This window comes from Gobio gobio, assembly GCF_949357685.1.
Source record: "Gobio gobio genome assembly, chromosome: 25".
In the NCBI taxonomy this organism is placed as follows: domain Eukaryota; kingdom Metazoa; phylum Chordata; class Actinopteri; order Cypriniformes; family Gobionidae; genus Gobio; species Gobio gobio.
The window spans coordinates 331,687-344,186 of record NC_137121.1 but is presented as its reverse complement, the minus strand read 5'-3'; the positions used below and the strand labels follow the sequence as shown (position 1 = coordinate 344,186).

Here is a 12,500-nt window from a genome sequence, read left to right as displayed (position 1 = left end):
GAACTGAATCAGCACTGAGAGTTGAGTTATGCATATAACTACTGTTCCCAGAAGGAGGGAAACGAGGTACAACACATGACTATGGGATATCGCACTCTAGCGCCATCTGCTGAAGACACCTTTATTCACGCCTGAAAGGCCAATGATGCATGACGACGTGGGCGGGGTCACGACCCACAGCATATAGATGCAGTCGTATGCGTCATTTCCCTTGTTCAGTGCAGCTTCTTCACCGAGCCCCGACTGTGTGGGGCCCTGAGGTGTTGTACCTCGTTTCCCTCCTTCTGGGAACAGTAGTTATATGCATAACTCAACGTTCCCATTCAGTCGGTCAACTCAGTACAACACGTGACTATGGGACATATATTCACGCCCCGCAAGTCGCTGAACTAGAACACAAATGCCAGCACCGCCACACCTTTCATCCCTTTTTTTTTTTCAAGGGAGTGATGGGCCCTGGCTTAAAGCCCTTGTGGTAAGCCTGGACCGAGCAACTGACGTAGCAGTAACATCAAGTCGGTAAAACCGAACAAACGTGTGCTGCGATGCCCAAATGTCCTCTACAGACACCCCTCTAAACAACGCCCATGCCCTCGCCATGCCTCTTGTGGAATGCGCGTGTACTCGTGCCGGCAGAGCTAACCCCTTACTTTTGTATGCAATTGCAATCGCCTCCACAATCCAATGTGGAAGACGCTGTCTAGACAGGGGTCCCACCAGTCTCCCACTGGTTTTGCAAAACACACAAAAAGTTGGTCAGATGTACGCACAGCCTGCGTCTGCTCGATGTACCTGTGTAAAACTGGCACAGGGCACAACGCATGGAGTCTCCTTTCTTCCTCCGAGTCAATCGAAAGGTTTGATAGAGCGGGCAGCTCAAACGAGACCGCACTATACGCTCCTGACATGACTTTTGGTGTATATGCGCATTCGGACGCAACAGCACTCTTGACCCATCCAGCGCAAACTGGAGCACGAGGGATGTTGAAGATCACCAACACGCTTTGCTGATGCAAGTGCCAACAGTAGAGCTGCTTTATAAGACAGCATCCTCAGATCGAGAGCTTCTAAGGGCTCAAACGGAGGTTCACCCATAGCCTCCAAAACCACAGTCAGGTCCCATGGCGGCACCATCGACTTCGTAACAGGTTTTAGCCGTCGCGACCCTTTAAGGAACCGAGCAGCCAGCGGGTGCGCGCTCGGCGCAGCACCACCAATGCCCTCATGACAGGCCGAAATGGCCGCCAAGTAGACCTTCAGCGTGGACCAACAATTCCTGGAGAAAAGTCAATATCCCCGCAATCGGACATTGGTATGGCGATAAATACCTCCGACCGCACCACTGTTCAAATATGCGCCACTTCAATGCATAAAGCCCCCTTGTCGATGGCGCCCTAGCGCTCTGTATTGTGGCCACGACATTACTTGGGAGCCCTGCTGCCATTAGATTCTCCCTCTCAGCGGGTAGGCCCATAGAGACCAGAGTTCCGGCCGAGGGTGTAGAACCTGTCCCCCTGCCTGGGACAACAGGTCCCTGCACAGAGGAAGACACCACGGTGTCCCTACCAGCAGTGACATGATACTCACGTACCATGTCCTCGCCGTCCAGCGAGGGGCCACTAAAATCAGTGACTGTCTAGAGTGGGCTGTATCAGTTCCACCGGGGGAAACGCATGCAGTAGGTTTTGGGCCATACATGTGACAGGGCATCCACCCCAGTGGTCAAGTCATGTCCGTTCTGACTAACACGTGTTTGCCCTGCAAATGCTGAGTAAAGTGTTTCAGTGCCAGATGAACCGCCTGCAACTCCAGACAATTTAAATGACGCTCTTTTTGCGCTGCCGACCATTCTCCTCTCACGGAGTTCCCCTGGCACAGGGCTCCCCATCCAAGCAGTGATGCATCTGTTGTCACCACTACACGTGACGTAGCTCTCCCCAGGGGATCAGAGCCCGAACGCATGATTCGGCGTTATCGTCACTTGCCTGTTTAAATGCCGCGCGGCATTCAGGCCAGTGCCCAGCGCCCATCTCTGGAACACGCGCATACAGAGGAGACCCAGCCGAACGACTGCTATCATTGAGGCCATGAGCCCCAGCAGTCTCAGCACTGTCCGGAAACTCACTCGCATTCCCCTCCGAAACTGACTGGTTGGCCCTCCGTACGGAAGCTGTGTTCTGTACTGAATCTATCTCTAAAGATATGTAATCCGCTGACACGGAACCAGGGAGCTCTTTTTGAGATTTATTAAAAACCCCAGAGCTCGTAGATGGGAGACAAGTGCCTATGTGTGTAACACCGCCTGTTCCCTGCTGTCTGCGGCCAGGAGTAGGTCCAAATAAGCGAACACTCTCATGCCCTGCTGACGCAGTGGAACCAACGCTGCCTCTGCACATTTCGTGAATATGCGGGGCGCGAGGGACAGCCCGAACGGCAGGACCTGGAATTCATATGCAGTCCCCTCGAAGGAGAACCTCAGGAATTCCCTGTGTTCTGGGTGATTTCCTGTGTTCTGGGTGGATTGTGACGTGAAAATATGCATCGGTCAGATCCACCGATGTAAACCACTCTCGGGGACGCAGAGAGAATAGCAGGTGACATACAATAAGCATTTTGAACTTGTAACGTCTGAGGTGCTTGTTCAACTGCCGTAAATCTAGGATAGGGTGCAAGCCCCCAGTTTTCTTGGGGAGAAGGAAATAATGGCTGTAAATCCCTTCCTCCGTTCTCCCATGTGGAACCACCTGAATTGCCACTTTTTCCAGGAGAACCCGAATTTCTTCCCTCAACACAGAGGTAGCCTCTTCTGACACTGAAGCCGTAATTATACCTCCGAATCTGGGGGGGGGTGCGAAATGAACTGCAGCCGATAACCACTGAATCGTTCGAAGAACCCACGGTGTTAGTGCGCATGCGCGCCACCGCTCGAGGCTGACAGCGAGGATCCCTGGCATCGCCTGGGAACCCCCGCCCCTTTTTGTGAATTTAGTGGTTCCAACACATTCTGATTGCTCTGACAAATCAACACATGAGGCATTGTTTGCTAAACACAAAGTTTCTTTATTGATAAATTTAAGGCTGAATCCGCTCTCTTGCAGGGTTCCTTTGTCAGTGAGAGAGAAAAGCGGCTGCCCCTGGACCGACGTTCCTCCCTCGTCTGCAAGCTAGGGATCCGACTGCCTCTTCTTTCCTGCAGAGAAATATCTCCCTTTCGCCTTCTTTTGCGACCCCGCCTGCTGTTTAGGATGTGCGTGCTTTCGCCCAGCCTCCCAAGCAGGTCTCGGCGCTGTTGCTGCAGCCGGCCTCTTAGCTGGTGGCGGCCGACAAGACGCTCTAAAACCAGGCTGTGCCCCCGACTGCGTCGGTCTGTTGAACTTTCTAGGCATTGACCCCTTCAGCGATTCCGCCTGCTTCTTGGAGCTCTCAAATCGTGCCTGAAAAGTGTCTAGACCTTCTCCAAAAAGACCCGTCGGGGAGATCGCTGCACCTAGAAAAGCATTCCGGTCCCGTGCAGGCAAGTTCGCCAGCGTTAACCACAGATGGCACTGAGCGACCACTGTACTGGCCATCGCATGGCCCAAAGACACCAACGAGCAACGCGTTGCACGCAGTATATAGTCGGCTGTAGACCGAACTTCTCCCATAAGCCCCTCACATGGCCTACCTCCTAATGTGGCCTCGCTCAGTTCCCCCAAACAGATAGCCTGATACGTTTGCAGCAAGAACATAGTATTTAAAGCTCTGGCCGTGCAAGCCTGATCACTATAGATCCTGCTGAGCTGTTTATACGAGAACCTGCATGGCCCCGTTGGGAGAATCGGAGTACCAGCGATCCCACTATTCTGCATTGGAGCTAGGTACACAGCAAGCGGATGCTCCATCGGGGGAGCCGACACTAACCCTGCTGCCCCCGCTCCTTCGAATTCGGTGAACTTATTTGCCCCCGGCACCGGAGGAGGGGACATGGGTTTCGGCCATGAAGCTGTAAGCTCCGCCATACAATCCGGGTAAAGGGGCAGGCGTGCTCTGACCACTGTTTGAACCGGAGACAAATAGAACCCCCCGAAGCGCAAGCTTTTCTGAATCGGGGGAGAGACTGGCCATTCTACGGACAGCTTTCCTGCCGCTCTCTGACACAGCTCAATGAAAGAATCCCCCATTACCTCACTCCCATCCGCCGCCTCGATGGGCGAAGAGGAAGCGATGATCTTCTCCGCTTGAAAACTTTTGTCTGAGAATTCCTCGCCCGCTTCAAGCTAAAAAACAGAGTCATCATCCTCAAACCCCTGATTAACTTCCGAAGCAACTAGAGGACCAATGCCGAACGCACCCAGACCATCATTAGCCTCCATACGCTCAGCCCAGGATCCCGTGGCCTCCTCAAAAACGGATATCGCCGCATCCGGATCAGCCCCAGAGGACAGAAGTGGACCATCTCTAGCCACTGCCCCACCGAGCACACGCTCAACAAACGCTACACGCCGCTCGAGTGTCGAGTGTTGGAGCTGCCGCAGTCCACACATGCCCCGGGGTTGGAGAGAGCCAGCTTAGCATGGACAATCCCCAGAGACACCGGGCAGTGCTCGAGAGTATCTCTTTCTGACAGCATATACCCACATGTCATTGGACAGGGGCAAGCACCTTTGCTGTGCTGATACATTTTCTTTTTTTTCCTGAAAAAAGTTTTAGCTTCTGTTAGCAATGCTAAACTTGTGCTTAAAGTCCCTGTAAAGTCAAAACTAAACATGTGTTCTGAGTTTCTCACACCACAGATAAATGTGTTATTAACCACCCAGCCAAATTTGAATCATTAAAAAATCCGCCAAGAACATAAAATAGCTTATCAAAAACTTCAAAAAATGAGCAGCTTTCTCTGCTCTCAAACGCTGGGGGTGTGTCTGCTGTCGGTGCTGAAACCACTCCCACTCGCGGGAAAGCTGCAGTAGCACACAAGACAACACTCACTGATCACGAGCGTCTATGATCACGACGCACCAGATGTCGGCGGGACGGGAGGACTAAGGCCGGGGCGGGTGATAGTCGGTTCTGCAGCGGATTATCAGTGAATCCCAGTTGTCTCCGGTGAAAGCCTGTAAAACGATCCGGTGTATTGTCACTGCAGACTCAGAGGCAGGCGTCGGTGGTGATCCTCAGCTCTCCATCAAGATGGCTGTTCACAAAATTAATCCACCTCTTCTTGATCATCGTGTTTGTTTTGCAAGCTGTTTTGTAAGTTGTAGACTATAGTAACTAACAGTACTGACAGTAACTCGCGATCGAGCGGGCAAACTGATGCGAATGTGCTCTAGTTATGATCGTGTTAGGGGAGGAGCCAGGCTCGGTGGCTCCAGTGCGTCATCGAGCCACCGTTTTAGCCCCGCCCAGAAAATCCTGAACACAGCAACGGTGAAAAACTGTTTAACGGTCTAACTTCTGAATTCAGTACTACATGGTTCACAGTCTTTGTAATTTGTTTCAGCAATACATTTCTAACATTTATAATGTGTTTAGAAAAAAATCTCAGAATTGCCTTTACAGGGACTTTAAAAACGTTCTCCTTTCTGTGCCTTTCCACAAGATTCACCACCGTGGGCTACCTTCTTGCGAGAAAACTGGCGTGATGGTGTTCTAGCAGCTCGGTGAAGAGCTGAAGAACAAAGGGAATGACGCATACGACTGCATTTATATGCTGTGGGTCGTGACCCCGCCCACGTCGTCATGCGTCATTGGCCTTTCAGGCGTGAATAAAGGTGTCTTCAGCAGATGGTGCTAGAGCGCGATATCCCATAGTCATGTGTTGTACCGAGTTGACCGACTGAATGGGAACTGAATCAACACTGAACTGAATAAGCCCTGAACTGAAATCAACACTGAACTGAACTGAATCAGTAGTGAACTGAATCAACACTGAACTGAACTGAATCAGTAGGGAACTGAATCAACACTGAACTGAACTGAATCAGTAGTGAACTGAATCAACACTGAACTGAACTGAATCAGTAGTGAACTGAATCAACACTGAACTGAACTGAATCAGCAGTGAGTTGAATCAGCAGTGAACTGAATCAGCAGTGAGTTGATCTGAATAATGACTCTACTGTCTCTTCACAGCTGAATGTGAATGCATCTCTGTTTGTGTGATTGGTTCTGTTGATCATTGTGAGTGGATCTGAACTGTCTAAAGCGGCTGATTCATGAGGAACTGATGCTCACTGGTCGAGTGACGTCTGCAGCTCTTTCTCCATGTCGGTGAGCTTGTGTCTCAGCATCGCCTGCTCCTGTTCGCTCCGCTCCAGCGCCCCCTGGAGTCTCTTCAGCTCTGCGCTTCTCTCCTCTTCCTCCTCCAGCAGACTCTGGCGGTTCTGTAGAGACACACACGAGTCAGACGAGGCCGAAGCCGCTGAAGACCGCGGTCGCGATCACCGGATCACCTGCTGTGTGTCCTGCAGCTGCTGCTGTAAGTGGCAGACGTGGCTCTCTAGCGCCGCCCTTCTGTCTCGGAGATCCTTCACCTCCTCCAGAGGGTCTGCCAACTCCACCTGTCTCACACACACACACACACACACACACACATCACCATGGAGGGGTTTAACAGACTAAAACATATAAATCAATAATGAAATTATTAAGCGTGTTGCAATAAATCAAGTAATAAATTCCCTTATTTCACTAAGTGTGTGTTTAATTTCATATTTGAAGAGGTTTTTCATTTTAAAGGCTATATGCCAGATGAAGAGATGTCACAGCGAGCACAAGTTCAGTATGGAGTACCACAGGGCTCAGTGCTAGGACCGCTACTCTTCACCCTGTACATGCTACCACTGGGAGATATCATTAGGAAGCATGGCGTTAGTTTTCATTATGCTGACGATACTCAGCTCTATATTTCTTCACGCCCTGAAGAAACTTACCAATTCACAAGATTAACGGAATGCAGAGCTGATATAAAACATTGGATGACCAGTAATTTCCTGCAACTCAATTCAGAAAAAAATGAATTTTTAATTATTGGACAAAAAAGCTCCACAAGTAGTAACCTAGAATACTGTCTAACACTTGATGCGGTTCTGTCCTCGGGGTCAGTGAGGAACCTGGGTGTGCTCTTTGATACCAATCTTTCGTTTGAAAGCCACGTTTCTAGCATCTGTAAAACTGCTTTCTACCATCTTAAAAATATCTCTAAATTACGGCACATGCTCTCAATGACAAATGCTGAACAGTTAGTTGATGCGTTCACGGGCTGTAGATTATATTATTGTAATGCTCTACTGGGTGGTTGCCCTGCTCGCCTAATAAACAAACTCCAGCTGGTCCTGCTGTTTGTGTGTGTGTGTGTGTGTGTGTGTGTGTGTGTGTGTGTGTGTCAGTGTGTGTGTGTGTGTGTCAGTGTGTGTGTGTGTGTGTGTGTGTGTGTGTGTGTGTGTGTGTGTGTGTGTGTGTCAGTGTGTGTGTGTGTGTCAGTGTGTGTGTGTTAAAATGGGAGCAAGAGAACTTCCGGTTCCGGTCGCTGCTCCTGTGGCAGACCTCGCTATCCCCCGTGTCACTATGCTTAAAGTTTGCTATTTTTAGACGCTACAATGGACATCAATAAGTGCTTATTGTCGCTGCTCTGTATATACTTACTGCAGTTTTTTGTAATTTGTAATTTGATAATTGTGAGTGCTCGGCTTTGAGAGTTTGTTACTCAATTGCGGAGCTAAGAGAGATTGGAGCTGGAACAACGTAAGAGTACGACGAGCAACTTGGCAGAGTTCCGAGAGATCCCGAAAGAGATAAGAAGGCGCAGAAGAGGTTAGACTGGGGGAGTTTAAAAGAGACTCAAATCACGGAAATGTCGGCCGTATATTCTGTCTTTGATCATGGGCAATGTACAGTCGATCGGGAACAAAATGGATGAACTGAGAGCAAATGTTATGTTTTTGCATGAATTAAGATCCATAAGTTTGATGGCATTTACTGAAACATGGCTTGCGAGACATCATACTGATGAACTAGTTGAGATCGATGGATTTAAAGTTTTTTGGGGGGACAGAACAGCGGATTCGGGACAGCAAGGAGGGGGTGGACTTATGGTTTACGTTAATGAGGATTACTGCCACCCAAACAACATGTCTATCAAATCACATACATGCTCTCCAAATGCCAAAATACTGGCTGTCAATATTGTCAAATATTACATCCCTCATGAATTTTCACACGTGATCCTGGTGGCGGTGTGTGTGCCGCACAAGAATGCTTCTAAGGAAGCGGCTGAGGAAATACAGGAGGCCGTGCACAGGATCGAATCAGCGTCGCCGGATGCGTTTGTAATGATAACTGGGGACTTCAATCATTGCGTAGTAAAGACCAGTGGGTCATACTATTATCAACACGTTAAATGCAACACCAGGGGGATACAATCCTCGACCACTGTTACACCAAAGTCAAGGATGTGTATGTGTCCCGAAAGTTGCCAAGTTTAGGCAAAGCCGACCATAACCTGGTGCTGCAATGCCCCAAAAACATCCCGCTGGTACAGAGACAGAAAACAAGAAAGATCACAGTGAAAAAGATGACTGATGATGTGATTGAGAGATTGCAGGACGTATTTGAAAGAACGGACTGGGCAATTTTTGAGAACACTACAAGGGACATTAATGAATTTACTGAGTCTGTTTGCGGATACTTACATTTTTGCACTGATGTGGTTGTCCCACAGAAAAGGGTCAAGCTGTATGCAAATTGTAAACCCTGGATGAATGATAAGATTAGAAGGCTAATAAGGGAAAAGAGAAAAGCCTTTGCTAGGGGGGACAAAGAGTCATCAAAAATGGTCCATAAAGAACTTAGAAAGGAAATTAAACAGGAGAAATATAGGTATAAATTGGAAGTAGAAAACCATTTTAAAGAGAATAGCATGAAGAAGGTGTGGGAAGGTATGTAGTTAATGAGACGATATGAAGGTAAAGGGAAGCCCGAAAGGCACCAACTAAACGGGTCTATGGAATATGCAAATGAGTTAAATAACTATTTTAATAGATTTAATAAAATTGACTTTTCTAATGAAAGAACTAGTCTTAGAGAGCAGTTAACCAACACCCCAGAAGGAGAATATACCCTTCAAACTAATGAGCATGAGGTGTATAATATGTTTAGAAAGTTGAAGGCCACCAAAGCGGCAGGTCCTGATGGGCTTACACCTAAAGCCAGCGTCTTCTCTACGTTCTTTAATTATTGTTTTTCTGCTAATGTTTTGCAGATTTATGGAAGGAATCCTGTATCGTACCGGTACCCAAAAAGAGAGCAGTGGAGTGTATGAATGACCTGAGACCGGTGGCCCTCACCGCGGTCGCCATGAAAGTGTGTGAAAAAATAGTTTTAAATAACTTAAAGCCACATGTGGAGAAATATCTTGATCCTTGTCAGTTTGCATACCAGAAAGGAAGGGGGGGCAGAAGATGCTATTGTTTTTAAACTGGATCGTATTTATACACATCTGGACACTAGTGGGCGTTGCGTTAACATTTTATATTATGATTTTAGTTCAGCTTTTAACACTATTCAACCACATATCATGGTTGAAAAGCTCATAAATATGAAGGTACCAAGGGGTTTCAGTTTATTTTACATTTTTTAGAGAATAGAACCCAATCTGTTAAGGTGAACTCGAGCATAAAAATCACCAGGTTCTCCCCAAGGAACAGTTCTGTCACCATTCTTATTTACTATTTATACGGCAGATTACCGCCCACAGCATCCAAGATGCCAAGTAGTGTAATTTGCAGATGACACAGCTCTACTAGGTCTAATTGAACAGGACAATGACAGCCACTGTAGAAGAGAGATAAAGGCTTTTGTTGAGTACTGTGACAGTCACTTTCTGGAGCTCAATGTCAAGAAAACAAAAGAGTTAGTGATTGACTTTAGAAGAAATAAGAGAGAAACTGAGGCAGTGGAAATTAAAGGGACAACTGTAGAAAGAGCGAATACATACAAATATTTGGGGGTCGTTTTTAATGATAAGCTGACATGGACTGATCATATTTCATCACTGCTGGACAATAGAGTCCACACTTGTGCTGTGTGAGGAAGTTGCAGTCTTTTAATGTTAATTCTGATGTCATGAAAATGTTTACTATGGCTGTTATATGTAGTGTGTGGAGCTCCTGTGTTGTGGGATGGGGTGGGAATGCAGGGGTTACTGAGAAGAATAGGATTGATAAACTGAACAAAAGGGCAGGAAAAATGGCTGGGCTGACAATTACAATTGATAGCGTATACTGTGACGGCCTGGATAAAATGGCAGCTAAGATTATGCAGGACTCTTGTCACCCTCTCCATGTTTGGACAATATGGTCATGAAGCGCAGTGGGCGGTTAAGACCATTAGCAACACACACTAAACGCTATGCTCTCTCCTTCATACCACAAGCACAATGAGCACTATAAACGTACATTTGTAGAGCTTTGTTAGTTGTATGTGTGTGTATTTAATGTTAACTTATTATTTTGTATTATTTTGTAGTGTGTGTGTAAGTATGACGGTGGGCGTAAGCACTGTAATTTCCATTCTTATGGATGAAATAAATTTGACTTGACTTGAATGTGTCAGTCAGAGTGGCAAGGCAAGTTTATTTGTATAGCACATTTCATACACAGTGGCAATTCAAAGTGCTTTACAGAAATCAAATTAAAATATTCGTAAGTGAATAAAATAAAAATAAAATTATATATAGTATAACCCGTATCTGGAGTGGAAGAAAATGGAGAGTCAGGTTTGCTTTAAGAATATTTGTCAGGTAACTGTGCATTTAAACATTACCCTTACAGACAAATCTTCCACTGAAGCACCAGGGCTATCTCAGATCTATCCGTCAGAGCGGATCTACACAGATCGTCCTCACGCCGGAGGGATTTCAATTTCTCTCTCAACCTTTTCCCCCCAGACAGCCTTAACAAAATAAATAATAGTAAAACATAAAAATAAAAAGTATAATTAAAACAACAAAAAATAAAAACAGGGTAAAATTGAAACACATAATTAAAGTGCAAGCAGTTCGGACAAAGCACAGAGCTCATTAAGTAAATGCACAGATGTGTTTTGAGTCTGGACAGATGTGTTTTGAGTCTGGACAGATGTGCACAGATGTGTTTTGAGTCTGGACAGATGTGCACAGATGTGTTTTGAGTCTGGACAGATGTGCACAGATGTGTTTTGAGTCTGGACAGATGTGTTTTGAGTCTGGACAGATGTGCACAGATGTGTTTTGAGTCTGGACAGATGTGCACAGATGTGTTTTTAGTCTGCACAGATGTGTTTTGAGTCTGGACAGATGTGCACAGATGTGTTTTTAGTCTCGACAGATGTGTTTTTAGTCTGGACAGATGTGCAGAGATGTGTTTCGAGTCTGGACAGATGTGCACAGGTGTGTTTTGAGTCTGGACAGATGTGCACAGGTGTGTTTTGAGTCTGGACAGATGTGAACAGGTGTGTTTTGAGTCTGGACAGATGTGCACAGGTGTGTTTTTAGTCTGGACAGATGTGCACAGGTGTGTTTTGAGTCTGGACAGATGTGCACAGGTGTGTTTTTAGTCTGGACAGATGTGCACAGGTGTGTTTTTAGTCTGGACAGATGTGCACAGATGTGTTTTGAGTCTGGACAGATGTGCACAGGTGTGTTTTGAGTCTGGACAGATGTGCACAGGTGTGTTTTTAGTCTGGACAGATGTGCACAGATGTGTTTTGAGTCTGGACAGATGTGCACAGATGTGTTTTGAGTCTGGATTTGAAAGTGGCTACTGTTGGAGCACATCTGATCTGTTCAGGAAGCTGGTTCCAGCTGCGGCTGGCATAATAGCTAAACGCAGACTCTCCTTGCTTTGAGTGAACCCTTGGTATTTCTAATTGACTTGATCCTGATGATCTGAGTGATCTGTTGGGTTTGTATTTAATCAGCATATCTGCAATGTATTGAGGTCCTAGGTCATTGAGGGATTTATATACAACCCCAAATCAGAAAAAGTTGGGACAGTATGGAAAACGCAAATAAATAAAAAAAGAAGTGATTTCTAAATTTACTTTGACTTGTATTTCATTGCAGACAATATGAACACTAAATATTTCATGTTTTGCCTGGTCAACTTCATGTCATTTGTAAATATGCATCCTTTCCTGTCATTCAGACCTGCAACACATTTCAAAAAAAGTTGGGACAGTAAAGCATTTACCACTTTGTAATGTTGCCATTCCTTTTCACAACACTTAAAAGACGTTTAGGGACTGAAGACACCAAGTGATGAAATGTTTCAGGTGTAATTTTGTCCCATTCTTCCTGCAAACAAGTCTTAAGGTGGGCAACAGTTCGGGGTCTTCCACACATTCTCTATTGGAGACAGGTCGGGACTGAGGCAGGCCAGTCAAGTACCCGAACCCTCTTCCTCCACAGCCAGGACTGCAGAATGTGTGCAGAATGTGCTTTTGCATTGTCTTGTTGAAATATGCATGGACGTCCCTGGAAAAGA

At 46.5% G+C, this 12,500-nt stretch overlaps 2 protein-coding genes across 2 annotated transcripts in view; one reads left to right on the top strand and one right to left on the bottom strand.

Moving 5' to 3' along the window:
• Positions 1-12,500, top strand: part of LOC307121775 (uncharacterized protein) — a gene marked incomplete at its 5' end in the record, with an annotated part of 194,234 nt that overhangs the window by 117,464 nt on the left and 64,270 nt on the right. The window lies entirely within an intron of this gene.
• Positions 1-12,500, bottom strand: part of LOC307121774 (cingulin-like protein 1) — a gene marked incomplete at both ends in the record, with an annotated part of 36,448 nt that overhangs the window by 18,479 nt on the left and 5,469 nt on the right. The window contains 2 exons of the mRNA XM_079809531.1: positions 6,214-6,362; positions 6,432-6,539. Coding sequence (XP_079665657.1) covers positions 6,214-6,362; positions 6,432-6,539 — 257 coding nt within the window. The remainder of the gene's footprint in view (positions 1-6,213; positions 6,363-6,431; positions 6,540-12,500) is intronic.